Source organism: Dendroctonus ponderosae, unplaced genomic scaffold, assembly GCF_020466585.1.
Source record: "Dendroctonus ponderosae isolate FM_Combo_2020 unplaced genomic scaffold, Dpon_F_20191213v2 Dpon_F_20191213_3, whole genome shotgun sequence".
NCBI classification, from domain to species: Eukaryota; Metazoa; Arthropoda; class Insecta; order Coleoptera; family Curculionidae; genus Dendroctonus; species Dendroctonus ponderosae.
In genome coordinates this window covers 6,330,042-6,346,267 of record NW_026018508.1, presented here as the reverse complement: position 1 = coordinate 6,346,267, position 16,226 = coordinate 6,330,042, and the positions used below count along the sequence as shown (strand labels likewise).

At 34.1% G+C, this 16,226-nt stretch overlaps 3 protein-coding genes across 3 annotated transcripts; 2 read left to right on the top strand and 1 right to left on the bottom strand.

Annotated features, from left to right (window-relative positions):
* Positions 1-2,225: 2,225 nt before the first annotated feature.
* LOC109543614 (pre-mRNA-splicing factor SPF27) lies at positions 2,226-5,148 on the top strand. The gene is made up of 3 exons (XM_019913419.2): positions 2,226-2,431; positions 4,422-4,738; positions 4,849-5,148. The coding sequence occupies exons 1-3, from the start codon at positions 2,357-2,359 to the stop codon at positions 5,117-5,119; spliced, it is 663 nt and encodes a 220-aa protein (XP_019768978.1). The 5' UTR covers positions 2,226-2,356; the 3' UTR covers positions 5,120-5,148.
* Positions 5,149-5,209: 61 nt separating this feature from the next.
* LOC109543612 (dolichyl-diphosphooligosaccharide--protein glycosyltransferase subunit 2) lies at positions 5,210-9,369 on the bottom strand. The gene is made up of 7 exons (XM_019913413.2): positions 9,229-9,369; positions 8,844-9,163; positions 8,463-8,661; positions 8,190-8,399; positions 7,178-7,445; positions 6,679-6,910; positions 5,210-5,996 (listed from the first exon to the last, which is right to left on the bottom strand). The coding sequence occupies exons 1-7, from the start codon at positions 9,248-9,250 to the stop codon at positions 5,418-5,420; spliced, it is 1,830 nt and encodes a 609-aa protein (XP_019768972.1). The 5' UTR covers positions 9,251-9,369; the 3' UTR covers positions 5,210-5,417.
* Positions 9,370-9,744: 375 nt separating this feature from the next.
* On the top strand, positions 9,745-16,161 carry LOC109543609 (coatomer subunit beta'). Its single transcript, XM_019913411.2, has 16 exons — positions 9,745-9,876; positions 9,931-10,282; positions 10,873-11,034; positions 11,952-12,173; positions 12,473-12,610; positions 12,680-12,802; positions 12,978-13,208; positions 13,312-13,504; positions 13,597-13,732; positions 13,789-14,001; positions 14,266-14,551; positions 14,652-14,871; positions 14,928-15,049; positions 15,424-15,619; positions 15,680-15,764; positions 15,874-16,161. Exons 1-16 carry the CDS (start codon positions 9,874-9,876, stop codon positions 15,907-15,909), a joined length of 2,718 nt encoding a protein of 905 aa, XP_019768970.2. The 5' UTR covers positions 9,745-9,873; the 3' UTR covers positions 15,910-16,161.
* The last annotated feature ends 65 nt before the right edge of the window (positions 16,162-16,226 follow it).

Genomic DNA, 16,226 nt, shown 5'->3' with positions numbered 1-16,226 from the left:
CATTTGGTAAAAAGTGTAAATATCTTTCCATATTTAAATTGTGATTATAAAAGAATAGACCAATAATTTTATCATTAAAAATGCCTCACCAGATATTCGCAAAAAAAACACGTTGATCTCGCCTATTTTCAATTAGATGATGATTTTCATTAGCCCAGTAAACATGATTGTGTCTGTTAATTATTTAATTTTTGTTTTGTGCTTTGTGTGATAATATAGTTCTTGTTTCCATAGTCTACTACACATTTTTTATCTTCTTTTGAAGTTTTACGGCAACAAAATGAGAAAAACATACAAACAGTTATATCGTTAAATTCAGAAAAAAATAAGGATTTTAAAACGTCCACAGCGAACTATGATTACCATTTAAAAAAACAAAAGTTCATTTTTATTTCGTAAATTAAGTTGACTATGACAACGAGCCCTAGTTTATTGAATTCAAGGCAAAAAGTTCTACCAAAGATAATTTTACCTTTTTTTATAAGTTAAGCTTATAAAGTTATAGCTAAGTTATAGGATAATTAAAAAAGTGTTGATTTCTTGTCTTTTCAGGATATTTCAGGAACCAAGTCGGGTACCTAAATTTTGAAAACGGTAATAAATACGCAGTCGAATTCTGCCCAATTTTGCCCATTTAACGGATTCTATCTATCTTTAAAATGTAGAAGTTAGACCCATACAAAGATTCAGAAAATGGCCACCCTGTATATCGCATATCACCTGTTTAAGAGAAATTTCTGAAAAACAAAATTTCAGACTTGACAAAATTGTTAGTTAAACTATTGTAGTGCTCCTTATAAAATATATCATTCGTTACGTATGAACGTATCTCAAATTTAGAACACTCTGTATAAAATTTTCTTACATCAAAAAGAGCACATTAAAAATTTTAGCAATTTAAAATACTAGTAGACGTGTTTAGAGATTTAACAAAAAAACTTGTCTGCAATTTACTGAATGGGTATATTCCGGTTAGAGGCTCGTACTGTATTCAGAGTGTTACCTCCATTGAACAGGAATTATAAAAGCCATTACCGTACATCTAAGAGAACATTGCGTACAATCTCTCAGGGTTATAAATATACAATTTTTCACAATGTTTTTGAGCCAATATCAAAGCTGTTAAAAAAGCTCAACTTGCCTTCAACCTGCTCATTCAGTGCTGCTTTTAACCAGCCAGCTAGACAGTATTTAAAATAAGATGCGAGAAAATATAGTCATATGGAAAAAACATTAAACTGACAATATTTCGAAAACTAAACCCTTTTGAAATGGACAACTTTACACAAAATTACCCTTATTTTTAATACTGAATAAGAAAAAATTACCAAAAATGGCTGTTTCCATTTGAAAAAATGTATTTTGGGCGGTTTTCTCAACTTCATTTTGAAACTAATTTTTTTAACCCTTTGTATTAATAGTTATCAACATTTTGTAGAAATTCCATTAAAGTAAGTCTTTTTCAACAAGAAATGCGACTAAAATTAAGTGAACATATTCCCTTATAGGAAAAACGATTTGTACAAAAAAGATATACCAACAATTCGATTACAGAGCCGTTCGGAAAGCTATCGGAAAACTGCTTTAATTAAAAGTTACATACTTTTTTGCGTAAAACGCGAATCTGCAAAAACATAAAGGTCTAGATGTAAGGTTTTAGACTTTCTCTCAGCTCGCCTACAGGGGAGAAGTGAAGAATTTATTTTGCACATCTTCGTCTAAAATATTACATACTTACGTTTTTGTTTAAACCGCTCTCAAGCATATTTTGCGAAATATTTAAGTGTCCTTACTTTGTGGTCACCATGTGTATCACATTTTCACTAAAATGGCTCTATTTTAAGTGAAACGTAATATATGAAATAAAATTTGATAAGCTTAATAGCAATAAAAAAGAAACATTTTTGTCTTGAATGTCTAATATGTATATATTTTAATCGTCACAGGATAATTTATACATTCTACCGCCAGTTATTATAATGACTTAATTGAGCAACGAATTATTTTATATCAATAATTAATTAAAATATGCAGTTACGTAAATAAAAATTGTACAAAAACATTAATCTAACACTATCGATTGCTCTTTGTTATTCACACTTATAAAACACCACGATAACATTTTGAGTGCCTTCTATAGACAATTAAATACTTTTCTGATTTTATTGTCCTTATGGTGCCATCTCTTTCTACTAATTTTTTAACTATTTGAACGTTCTACGCGATACGCACTGGTTCTGACTTCTGACTGTAGCTGTCCAAACTCGGAACATAACCTAAATAATAGTGTTTAAATTTTGTTAGTTTACAAAGTTTGGGTTTCAATAGTTATTTTCTAACATATCGATAAATAGTGATGGCTGGAGAAGTAGTAGTAGACGCTTTGCCTTATATAGACCAAGGATATGACGAGCCGGGCGTAAGGGAAGCAGTAAGTGGAACTATTTTAGTAAAACTATAATGTAATGTAAGAGATCAGGATAGACCAGGACGTCTGCAAGTCTCAGAAGAAAGAACGCAAGGAAGTCTTATTATCACTGGAATACAGAGGGCATATCTGATAATAACCGAGAATCTATTTTGGTGTCCAAGTAGCATAATTTTCGCGGATAAAGCAACTTTCTGTCTAAACCCTCTAGATATTGGGAAACTAAAACTCACACTGGTTTGTGGAAACCCGCACCCACCTACTGGAGAATGTCAACGTAAGGACAAATATTCTCAGCCCTTCAATAAACGGTCCTGGTTTTATTGAAAATACACCAAATGCCGCCAATTACTTACAATTCCTTTAAGAAAATGTTACACCGAGATTACTAGCCTGTAGATTCGCTACAGCTAGCAACAGCTACAAACGGAACATTTTCTCATTCGCAGAGATCATCTATGATTTCAGAAACCCGGTGCACCGCCAAACTATTCCCATGGATAAATGGACTGGTAGGAGACGATCCTTAGAATAGCCTGCCATATCTCCCGATCTAACTCCCCTCAATTTCTTTCTGTTAAGCTACCTACAATTTTTAGCCCGTTGATGTCAACCGTCCAAATAATATTGAAGACATTTTTCATGATTTTATGGAATATTAGATCGTAGGGAAAGAAATAATTAAGTAAAAGGTTTTGTTCCATTTTTGAAACGCTGTCTCATTTTCGGCCGTATATTTGATAATGTTCTCAAAATTGAATGAATTATATTTTCTATTTCACACGGAGTTTAAACTACGATTTCTATTACCGTGCATAGAGTACCTATACCTACAGGTAAAGTTTCAAATAAGATCGCAATAATTCATAAATTTAGTAGGAATCATATTCAGTTTTCAGTATTGTAATAAAAAGTCATAATAAATAAGATTGTGCTTCAACTGCGCCAGAAAACGCGACATTTTAGGATTCTCGCGTAAATATTTGGCCATAGATATTATATATTTTGAAAGTTCCCGATACTGGACTAATTAACGCGTTCCCCGTTTTAGCCGTGCTTACATTACTCAGATGCAAGTCTTCTCATCTTTGAAGTGAATTCTTGGTTTAGTGGGAAGTTAAAGTTATCATGGAATACACTGATAATATATTTGTTTTAATACTTGCGTTTCTTTTAATTTTGACCGTTTGATTTAATATGCTTAAGTAATTCAACTGTAAATTTATTAAATACATGTTATGTGGGCGCTTTGCAGTTTTTCTATAGATCTATTGGGCTCTGAAACAAATAATATAGAGAAATTTTCTTGAGGAAATGGCGATATTTTAGCAACGAATTCTATGTTATATGAATGCTGGTTGAATTTTTTTTCTTGCGCATTTATGGGGAGCAAAGATATTTAACGAAATTTGGTAGAAATTATTATTGGAAGCAACACTGAAAGACGCGTTCTACAAAACGTTCAGTTTTTAAAAAATGAGAAATTTGCCACTATTATTTTTTGATTATTTGCAAATAATACAATTATTTTAAAACTTTCCACATCAAAAATACATTTTCAATTTTCCGTTACCGGAAACAGATTCGGCAAGTTTCTATCTGCGTCGATGCAAGCTCAAAAAGGAATTTTTTTTTTGAAATATTCACAAATTTTACCACTTTATTAGTTACTAAGTTCAATAGAAGCAAATAACTTCTCAATCTTTTTCATAAGCGATATATTCAGCACATTATCTACTATTTTGGAAAAAAAAACGGCACAGTTTTGTTCAGCTCTGTATCACATAAATTTGACTTATAGCGCACCAAGGCACGCCCTTTCATCATAATCATTTCAGAGTGCAAACTCTCGAGAGAAATTAGTGCAGTTCAAACATGCATTTTCAATAGTTAACCATATCCACACAGCTAGTGAATGATACAGTTTTGAAAACTGCTTATTACTTACCATGCATTTTACACATTAAACAAGAAATCAATGGAAAATTTTTAGGCCTTTGCCATGGTAGAAGAAGAATGTCGACGTTATAGACCAACGAAGAATTATCTAGAACATCTGCCACCATTAAACATCTCCTCATTTGAAACTCAGATTATGCACAATGAATTTGAACGGCTTCAGAACCGGCTTCCAATGGAAACAATTTCCATGAAACGTTACGAGTTGCCCCCTCCTCCAAGTGGGAAATTGAACGAGCTGAACGCGTGGTCAGAGTGCGTGAACAATTCTCAAGCCCAACTTGAGCATCAAGGTGTTAGAATTTTAAATCTGCAACTTATGCTAGAATACTGTTGTCCTGCTTGGCAAAGGTAGGAGAATTTTTTTAGTTAAAAAATAATTAAAGCAATAGAAACGAAAAGTATTGCATGAAAATTGAAATTGTTGATTTCGTTTCCTCACAGTTCCCAATAACTTTTAGATACCTTCAAACATTACAAGACTTGGAGAAAATCGCATCCAAAAAATTAGCCGCGCTTCGACAAGCGTTACAAGAAGTTAACTGGCAGAGGAAGTCGCTTCAAACCAAAGGAGGTGACCAGTTGAAGAACCTAGAAGCCAAATGGGTGGCATTGGTGTCACATAACTATGAAATTGAACAAGCCTGCGTGATGGCCGAGGAATACATTGCAAGAGTTAACCAGAACCCAGAACTGATCAATACCCAAATTTTACCCACTGGTTCCCCTTAATAAACAAACCTGCTTTGCTATAATCAGTATTTGTGTGTTTAATTGAAACCAACTGTGAATAAAGTAAGCACGATTTGAAACTTCTATAAATAATAGTTTAAAGAAATGTTTATTTCACAACAAAATTACAAAAGTTACATTGTATAAGATACTTTATGGTATCATAGTGGTGCATTCATATTTCGTTGACACTAAACGACAATAACTGAAAAATTGCTTCTGGAGAACACTTTTGGAATAGAAACAGAATACTCCATTCAAACACTCATTCAAAGCAATTTCAATCAATTTACCTACTTTATTTCTCAGCCTTTTTGCTTCTGGATATGGAACTTAACAATCTTTGCCCTGCAACGAATGTGAAGCCGCCAATGGGAACGAGCCAGGCGCAAGTTGTAAACATGTTCAGTTTCAACCAGAACAAAGTAAAGAGCCCCAGAATTGCACCGAAACCGAGATGGAACGGAACCGCGCGCACACTAAAATTGCTAAGATTGACTCCAATGATGTTCCATAGAATGAGTAATACTAAAAATGGAGCAGCAGTCAGAGCAGTGAACAGTAAAGACACAGCTTGGGCAGGTCGCTTGTCTGGTTGTCTGAACATGTGCCGAATTTCCGGTTTAGGTCCCCGGATAGGCTTAGAGCTAGCACTAACAGCAGCATTGGAAGCTTTCAATTCAATTTCACCAATCAGCCATTTCACGGGTTCGATGACGAGATAATCACCTACGATAATTTCTACTTTGAAAATATCGGAAACAGGAAGCTCTTCTCCCAGATCTGCTTCAACTTTGTATTGATTGTTGGATTCCTGACCGGCCACAAAGAATATCTCCTTACTGGCGGTTGAGAGGCGTACGAATGCTTGATGAACCTGCAACAATATCACTCGTCATATACATACCCGTTAACCCAGTAAAATTTTTCCGTTGTTTAAATGGTTTTCTTTGATTTCGATAAACAATCAAGATACTTACAAATGGGGTAAACTATTAATGGTTTCTGAATTTGAAAAAAGCTTGAAACTCATTTTTTAATGCTTCTGTGAAAAATTAAAGAGACTCCTAAGGGCTTCAGTTATTTTTTAAGTCTACATTTTGTTTAATCTTTATTGACATGTTTTTATATTTATTTAAAGCCAATTGCTTTAGTTAACTTTTAAGTGGCTTTTACGTCCATCTCTTGCCTATAAATCCTTCTATGCATATATGGGACAGCATGTTCAATAAATGCATGTAGTTGGGCATTTTAACATAAAACTCTTCATAAATCAAATATGATACGAAATAGATATACAAATTTATGTATATCTATTTAAACATACAATTACAACAGATAAAAAAATCGCGTTTGATTATCAGATTGGTTGTTGATTTTTCGAAAACGGTATTTTCTTGCATAACGAACGTTTTTAACGCTTCTCGGTACTTACATTAAACAACTGTTACAGCCAGAATAATTCTCAAATTATTACCTAACATTGAACTCAAACAACGTAAATGATCTGCTTGCATGAATTTGGCTTCTAATAATTAACAAAATACACGAAGTCTTACCTGTCTTGTTAAAGTAAACTTGATTATCAGCTTCTGTCCAGAATCTCCGTTTAATCTGTTAGACAGTGTACGTCCATAATTAATTTTTTCCAGCCGTGGCGCCGAACTTCCATCGGCATCAGACAGACCAACTTCGCAGCTTTCAATCTGCACTCGTCCCACGACTTTCGTTTTAAAAGTGACTGAATGGGAACCCACGTTTAACAATATTTTATAGAAACCAGGTTCGAGCCTGAAAAGTTTCAAAATTAACGTTAAAATAGAAATAAATCGCAGCAATTTTCATAATTCAATTTCTAAACGATTTTTGCATAAAAAACCTGGATATCTGTTAAAGTTGCTTTAAAAATATAAGCATAAGCCTATAATGTAAAAATAGTAAAGTTAGAAACGCTTTCGACAACAGTAAATTGGCTTACTTATGTGAAAGAGTCATACGCATTTAGCAAAACATCTTCAAGCAGCATTAAAAAATACACTTAAACTGTATTTAACTTACTTTAAAGGTAAGATGTATTCCGTTTTCTCGGTACCAACACTTAAGGGCTGTTTAGCTAATACCACAACATCATCGGCAATTCGAGTTGCAGATTGAGCTACAACTGGACTTAGCGCTGGTTGTACAGCACGTCCTAACATATCGGAAACATGAATGCGCAGATTAGGCTCGATCTCGGATACAATGGGCGGTGGAACAATGGAAATCGACACAGGAGATAATTTGCTGCTGGAAAGAGCAGCCCCGGCGTCGAGAAGTGAAGAAACGCCTAGAAAGAATAAAAAATAAACATATTGTAAACCCCTTACAGGTCATATGCAAAATCAAGTACATTTTCCAATAAAACGAAACAAAAGTAAAATTTTCAACAATCTTATTGCGCTGGCAAATAGTTAATAACAAAGCTGAGTTATTTAAAACCGAACTAAAACGGCCAAGTATAATATATGTCAATTAATAAGCCGAAGCAGTAATCGTAAGTCACGGGCATTTTAGCAGCAATGCTATCTTCGGAGGAAGATTAAAACTTTTTTTAAACTCAGATTTAATTTCAAAATTTCACTGCAGTTAGCCATAGCCTTCGTATAATATCATATTTACTGGCTTTGCACAGATCTAGAAAAAGTGAATGTGACTTGATTTTTATTTAATATAATTATATCCTGACAGTTCATTCACCAAATACTTCTCAGGCAATAACAGGTCGAGTGTTATCTAATAAAGTATTCAAGTTTCACACAAGATTAGATAACTATTATCTTTGGAATAACTGTAACTTCTATAATGGAAGCAATCACAGTAAAAAGCTTTCTAAATGCCAATACGGATAAATATAGGTATCATCTGAAAAGCATCTTTAGGCAATTAATCCGCATTCGCTGTTGCTTTAGGAAGTTTATATAGAATCTACCTATTATCGAAGTCTTATAGAATACTAGATCCATTATCGAAGTCTTGAGACAATTAAAGATTATTGTTTAGAAACGTGCTATGATAAAATAGGTTTTAATACCTCTAGGTGTTTGCACTGTGACTCTGGACAAAAGGTAGTTGGCTATCTTATCTGCTTGAACTTGATTCAACGATTTCACAGTGGGAAATTTAAGAAGTCCTGTTAGTACTAAAGACGTAGTGCTCAATCCGCCTTCCCACTGCAGTAATTTGCCATCAATCTCATCTGCCTGCACCACTATATCTTCAATGCGCTCAATGATAAACTTTCCTATAACAAAATGCAATGTAATTAATTGATATTCTGCGTTAGGAAAATTGGGATTATATTCACCAGAGTCCCCTAATAAAGCAGCTAGATGTAAGGCATGTCCGAGAGCGACCACACTATCATCCGTCTTAAGTTGGGCCTGAGCGAGCTGCGCAATTTTAGCACCATTCGGTACTTGCTGTCCTACTGATACTAAAACTGTAGCAGCGTAATGAAGATTGGGAACTGTTGATTTTTCACTCTGAAGAACAGCCTGTGCTTCCTGCGGAATGTAATTTAAAAAATTAAATGTGTAAGAAAGATAAGCCCACTTTAGTGTATTTGTGGTTGAAAAGCAGTACACTTTGATAAAGCATTACTGTTGCTAATTAAGAAAAAAAAATCAATAAGCAATACGCCTCCAATAGTGGACAAGTAGCTTGTATGGAAAGCATTTGGATATACCTTTATCAGTCTATCTTTGGGTATATTTCCTTCGCAGTTCAATATCTTCTGCGCTCCTAAACCCAGAAACAAAACATCGATTTCCAATCCGGGAGCCGATAGAGCTTTTAGTAGCTGTTCGCAAGCAGGTTTCTTGCAGTTCTCGGGAACTGGATAATTCATCTGTTTATAAATATTTGCAGCATAATAGATGTTGGGAATGTTCCCTGTTGAGGCACAGGCTTCATGAGCAACGTCCAAAAGCTTAGTGTAACGTGGGGGAATAAATCCTTCTATGCTACCTTGGGAGAACTGAAGAGTTATTGTCGCCAATAAGAAAACTAAAATTAAAAAAAGCACAATTACGGCTAATGGATATGGTTATGGAAAACGTTTTAATTCATACCCAGCAACAGTTTTGCGGTCATTTTGCAAGAAATCCTGTATCAGTTTAATGTTTTTTTCAAGTTTCACCGGCACAATCACCACATTTTTTGACACGTCCACTGACATACGTCCGCGAATGATTGGAGCGCATTCGGGGAATTAAAAGAGCCAGTTCACTTAAGCAGTAGTCGAGTTAGATGCGGATAGACATATACATTTCATATATGTGCAAAAGACATAGCAGTTGAATCGCTCGGCAAATACATGGAAATGATTATTGGAGAAATTGACGTGTACTGTTAACACTTGCCAACTTCTTGTTTTTTTTTCAAATTGAAATAATGCTCATATACATAATTATTGCCGCTTATTAACAAGAAATCATTTAGTTTTTATTACAGAATTTGAGAATTGATATGTTGCATCAATACTTGGTCATATCAAATGAATGAAAAATGAGAAAGTTTCTCGAATATGTTGTCATAGAGTTCATAGAACTGTTTTTTATTCATTGGCATTACCGATCAACACACGTCACTTCAAATGTGAAATCTGTGGTTATGACCACTTTTGACGTTTTGCTGATGTGTTTATAAGTTCGTGTACACTTTTCATCGAAAAAACAGATTTTTGATTGTGAAAAACAACTAGCAATTTTCGCAAAATGGTAAACTGATAGTTTTCTTCAGGTACTTCTTACTTACTAACTTCCACTTTACAGCCGCTTCGACTGGATATCAAGCGAAAATTAACCGCCCGTTCTGATAGGGTAAAATGTGTAGATCTACATCCAACGGAGCCCTGGATGTTATGTTCGCTCTACAGTGGAGTGGTGAACCTTTTCAACCTTGACAATCAGCAGCTGCTGAAAACCTTCGAAGTTTGCGACTTGCCAGTTCGAGCTTCCAAGTTTGTTCCTAGGAAGAACTGGATAATCACTGGTTCTGATGATATGCAAATCAGAGTGTTCAATTATAACACTCTGGAAAGGGTTCATAAATTTGAAGCTCATTCTGATTATATTCGATGCATTGTCATACACCCGACACAGCCCTATGTTCTGACGAGTAGTGGTAAGTTGATGCAGCTTATATTTAATTTTTAAATCCATTGTGGGTTCACAATTGTTACCCCAGGGTTTCACTATATTAAGTGCAAACGACAAATTAGGTATGCTACTGTTGCTTTATAAGCTCCTAGTAAACACAATGCTTTTCTTAATTCATCTTAAAAATTATCATTAGAATTGTTAGCATATATTTTATTGAGCATGCATTCTATAGTATCTGCTGCTAAAGTGTTTTTAAAGTTCTCAACTTTTCTGCCTGCAGTGTCTTGCCTGTTATTAATAATTGCAGATATTTAACTTTTTTGTTAACTGAATTAAGAAAATTAATCTGAATACAATGTTTCCAATACTAAGGCTAAACAATAACTTTAATAACCAGTTTAATCAAATAGTGTTATATAACTTGTATATTTTCCATAGAAGTTTTATATGGGTACCTACTTGATTGGATATAGGTAGGTTTCTGATTCTTCGAGCAAGATCCGGATATCAATTACAGAAATTTTAAAAATGCATTTTTCTTATATTAATATATTCATTGTTTACACGTAATATGCGAAATGTTTAATTATTATAGATTTTTAATTGTTTCAGATGATTTGTTCATCAAACTATGGAACTGGGATAAGGCCTGGGCCTGTCAACAAATATTTGAGGGTCATTCGCATTACATTATGCAGATTGCCATAAATCCGAAAGACAACAATACATTTGCCAGTGCATCGCTGGATCGAACAGTAAAAGTTTGGCAGTTAGGTAAGGTAACTGCTCAACAAAATAAACGTTACATGGACAAATTTGGACTAATTTTGAGTGTAATTCTTTTCCGGTTAGTGCGTTTTTCGGTTGTCTGAGTCACTTTTCATACAACCCTGTACAGCGTAATTTCGTTTTAGATTGTCTGTGAAGTTTTAGCTTCATTATGAGCTCAATATGGTGAAAATTGATCGAAGACCAAAAAGTTGATTTTTTGAGACCACCCTGTAAATAGGAAAAAATGACCTAAAAATTCTAAAACCGTTTCGAGCAATTTGGTTTATTTTTAAACTTTTGGCGTTGAACTACAAGAAACCTATTTATATGCCGCATTTTCCTTAATTGTGGTTCTTTCATTTGCCATCCTGTAGAAGATTTATCTAAGGTTCTTAATTTTTATCAAAACATTGATAAAAAAACAAATAACCCTACAAACAGAAACCAAATCACTTGAAGCAATCAGAATTTATCCAGTTCCTACGTTAGAACAAATTTTACTGTAACTTTAATTTTGTTGAGCAGTTTCTTAAGCCTTTAATGTGCTATCTATTCATAATATGTTCTTTTATTGTGTTTCTGGGATAGATCGGTTTTTAATATCAATATTTTGATTAAAACCAAAATAATATTGTCGGATCTTTATTGACCCATCTATTTCTCTGCTCATAATACATTCTTTTATTGTGTTTTCCTGCAGTAGAAATTGGTTTTTAATATTTTAATTTATATTTTTTTTGTGAATTGCTTTAATTTATATCTATAATAATTATTATTTATTCATGTGAAGAGGTAACTAATAATGGAATGTTTTATTAATAACAGCCCGTTAAGAAGCATGTTGAATAGGGATTGTTTTTCAATGTGAAGCTAATTAAAATTCAGGAAAAATATTGAGCAAATTCTATGATTTATTTTAGGATCCGCAACTGCAAATTTCACTTTGGAAGGACACGAAAAAGGTGTAAATTGCGTGGATTACTATCATGGAGGTGATAAGCCGTACATCATTTCCGGCGCTGATGATCGGCTAGTTAAGATTTGGGATTATCAGAATAAAACCTGTGTACAAACCTTGGAAGGACATGGAGAAAATGTTACCGCTGTCTGTTTTCATCCTGAATTACCTGTGGTTCTAACAGGTACTTTTTCGTCGCTGTAATTTACTTGATTGGTCCAAGTCTCTTAGATACAAAAGAAAATGGGAAAATATATACAGTTGGTTTGCTAAATGCAGTGCTCTCTTATTTCAAACATGAAACTGTATTTAACATTAATAGGGCTTGAAATTTTTTACGAAATAAATAAATAATCTTTACGAATCTTTACCATTTAATAGGTAATATTCTAGACTAAAACACGAAACTTTTTTATAACAGAAAATAGTAAATTTGAAGTTACAAGACTAATTTTAAGCAGTAAATTTCTAATTATTTTGCAGGCAGTGAAGATGGTACTGTTCGGGTGTGGCATGCGAATACGCATCGTTTGGAGAGCAGCTTAAACTATGGCTTTGAAAGAGTGTGGGCAATCACATGCTTGAGGGGCTCCAACAATGTGGCCATAGGATACGATGAAGGTACACATTCTATTCATAGAACTATAAACTTTTTGTATTTTTTAATCTATTAATCATTGCTTTGTTTAGGAAGCATTATGGTGAAAGTAGGCAGAGAAGAACCAGCAGTCAGTATGGATGTTAATGGAGGAAAAATAATATGGGCTCGGCACTGCGAGTTGCAGCAGGCTAACTTGAAAGCCCTACCAGAAGGTGAGTGTGTTTTTGCATGAATTGTTCCGCTTTGCCTTATAATTATACATTTCTCATCACTTTCTAATCGTTTTGAATGCAGAACGTCTTAGTTTTAGTTTTTAAAATGTATTAATTCGTGTTCTAGATTTCTTGTTTTTATCATTTTTTAAAATATGCCTGTGTATTCTTATAGGAGCTGAAATCCGCGATGGTGAAAAGCTTCCAGTAGCCACTAAAGATATGGGAGCGTGTGAAATATATCCACAATCAATTCAACATAATCCTAACGGACGTTTTGTGGTTGTATGTGGAGATGGTGAATATATTATTTACACGGCAATGGCTTTGAGAAATAAAGCCTTTGGTAGCGCACAGGAGTTTGTTTGGGCTCAAGATTCAAGTGAATATGCAATAAGGGAATCAGGTAAGAGCTTGGAGATTGATATAGTTTGTTTATAATTTCAATTTTCTATACATTATTGTTCTAAACACCAAACCATTGTAATCCTTGAATTACTGCTGTCTAGGTTCCACAATTCGTATTTTCAAAAATTTCAAAGAAAAAAAGCAATTTAAGTCAGAATCGTCTGCTGATGGTATATTTGGAGGCTATTTGTTGGGAGTAAAATCGGTGGCTGGACTTAGTTTTTATGACTGGGAGTCTCTGGAGCTTGTAAGGCGCATTGAGATTCATCCCAGAGCTGTTTATTGGTCGGATAGGTAAGCAAGCGTTGTTAATTTCTTTATTTCAAAATATTCCTATTATAAAGTCGACTATTTTATTATCTTTAAAATTATATGTTTTATTTTAGCGGAGCTTTGGTATGTTTAGCCACTGAAGATAGTTACTACATATTGTCTTTTGATGGGGAGCAAGTGCAAAGGGCCAGAGATAACAACGAAGTGGCTGAAGATGGCATCGAATCTGCATTTGATGTTTTGGGCGAGGTAACACTTTTAAACAATTTTTTGTTATTTTAAAATTTATTATTTCAAATTTCTAGATTAATGAGAGCGTCCGCACAGGATTGTGGGTTGGCGATTGCTTCATCTATACAAATGCCGTAAATAGAATAAACTACTTTGTTGGTGGAGAATTGGTTACGATAGCGCATTTAGACCGGCCTCTTTACGTATTGGGTTATATTCCAAAAGATGATAGGCTTTACTTGGCCGACAAGGAATTGGGAGTTGTTAGCTATCAGCTTCTTCTATCGGTAAGATTTTTAATTAGATACTTATTGTCTTTTATGAAGGAGAGACTCGACACATTCTTTAAACTTATGAGTTTTCTTTATTTATGAGTAAGTTTTTTGCTAATGTAAAGAATGAATCCTCTTTCTAGATTATTGAATGCTAGACTTACAAAACAGACTTTTTATTGTACGTTTACTTGCCAACTACTTTTGTTTCGTGCTGTTTATAAATGAACTCATTATTCTGATGATAATTTCAGTCTTAAATTTTTTTTTATTTTGCAGGTTCTTGAATATCAAACCGCTGTAATGCGTAAAGACTTTGCTACAGCCGATCGAGTATTGCCATCCATTCCTAAAGAACACCGAACGCGAGTGGCACATTTTCTGGAAAAACAAGGGTTCAAACAACAAGCTTTGGCTGTTTCTTCAGATCCGGACCATAAATTTGAACTGGCTATCGCTTTAGAAGATTTGAATACTGCCAGAGTTCTCGCCGTTGAGGCAAACAACCAGCAAAAATGGAGCCAACTAGGGGAATTGGCTGCTAGTAACAATAATCTACAACTAGGTTGGTAAAGATCTTTCTGGATGACTTAATAAACTTACCACCATCCTGCTTTCATTCAAAGTAATTAGTAAAGTATTAACATCTTTTATTTGCTTTACAGCCAAAGAGTGTATGCAAAAAGCTCAAGACTACGGTGGTCTTCTTCTTCTAGCCACTAGTTCAGGAGACTTAGATCTAGTCAAACATTTAGCAGATTTTACGTATACCGAAGAGAAATACAATCTCTCATTCTTATCGTACTTATTGGCCGGCGATTTACAGAAATGTTTGAGCATTTTAATAGATACAGGACGGCTGCCAGAAGCCGCTTTCTTTGCCAGGTAAATATTAAGAGCTCAGGCAATGAACGATCATTAGGTTTGTTTTTTCTTTACAGGTCATATATGCCAGATAAAATCTCAGAGGTTGTCGATCTTTGGAAGCAGAAACTGGCTCAAACGAATGAAAAAGCTGCCCAGAGTTTGGCGGATCCCAAGCAATACGAAAATCTATTTCCAGGTAAGAGTTTAGTATTTTCCTTGATTTTTATGTCGGGTTGTTGAACATTTTTAGCTTTCTTGGATAATCACTTCATTTTATAGTTACAGGTTATTCTGATTTTTCTTTTAATTCAATTATTATTTTCCTATCAACCCTACCTCAATCAAGAGTGCCAGCGGAAAATGTTTTAAGTCCTTTTGCTTAAGTAGAAATTTTGATTGTTTTTGTAAGGCATTGCTTTCTGATTAGTTCCTTCGGCTCTTGAAATATCTCCATCAGAAACTTGTAATTTTTCTATGAAAGTAGTCATTTTCTTTGAAACAATATAATAACAAATATAAAGCTATATAAATAAGAAAGTAAATTTGGTTCATCCGAATTTGTTTCCTTAGGCTTGGCAGAAGCTGTAGCGGCCCAAAAAATATTTGAAAACAAAAATTCAATAGTTCCTGCCTCTCAGGCTCTATCTGTGACTCCGAATCACGAAAGAAACGTAATCACAGAATGTCAATCGTCTTCTCTGGGTTTGGACACTGATGCTGGATTATCGAATGCACCAGAAAGCTCTAGTAACATTAGCCAAAACAGGTAATAGACTTGAACAGCGGATTATTTCGAACGCATTGCTTATTGTATGATGTTTTATAGACCTCCCGCACCTCAAAGCGATGATGATGACGATATAGATCTAGATTTGGATAGCGTCAACCTTGATGAGAATATTGATACCACGGTAAGTTCTAGGTATTAATTAATTATTTTGCAAATCACCAAAAAATATTTTAATAATAAGATTTCATTATTACGAAAATATTAATGCTTAAGAATGGTTTTTGTTGCAGGATATAAACCTTGATGATGACCTTCTGAGCGATTAAACAAGCTGCAATTTTTAACAATCAATCTGTCTAGTATTATACACACTTTTATATTCTGTTCATTCCTACGAAATAAGATTAATTCTATAGCCAGTTGTACCTTGTTTTAGATGCTCTAAATAGACTTCTGTGGTGCAAAGATGGAAGCTTGTAAAAATATACAATTATGAATATTATTTTAAAATTCAATTTATTAAAAAAACGAATTGTTTAAAGAGAGTAAACGTTGCCTTAATAAATTATTTAAACGCATATGGTTTTTATAGTCCAAACGGCAAAATTAGCAAATTTGCATAAATCGATCAATAATATTTGAG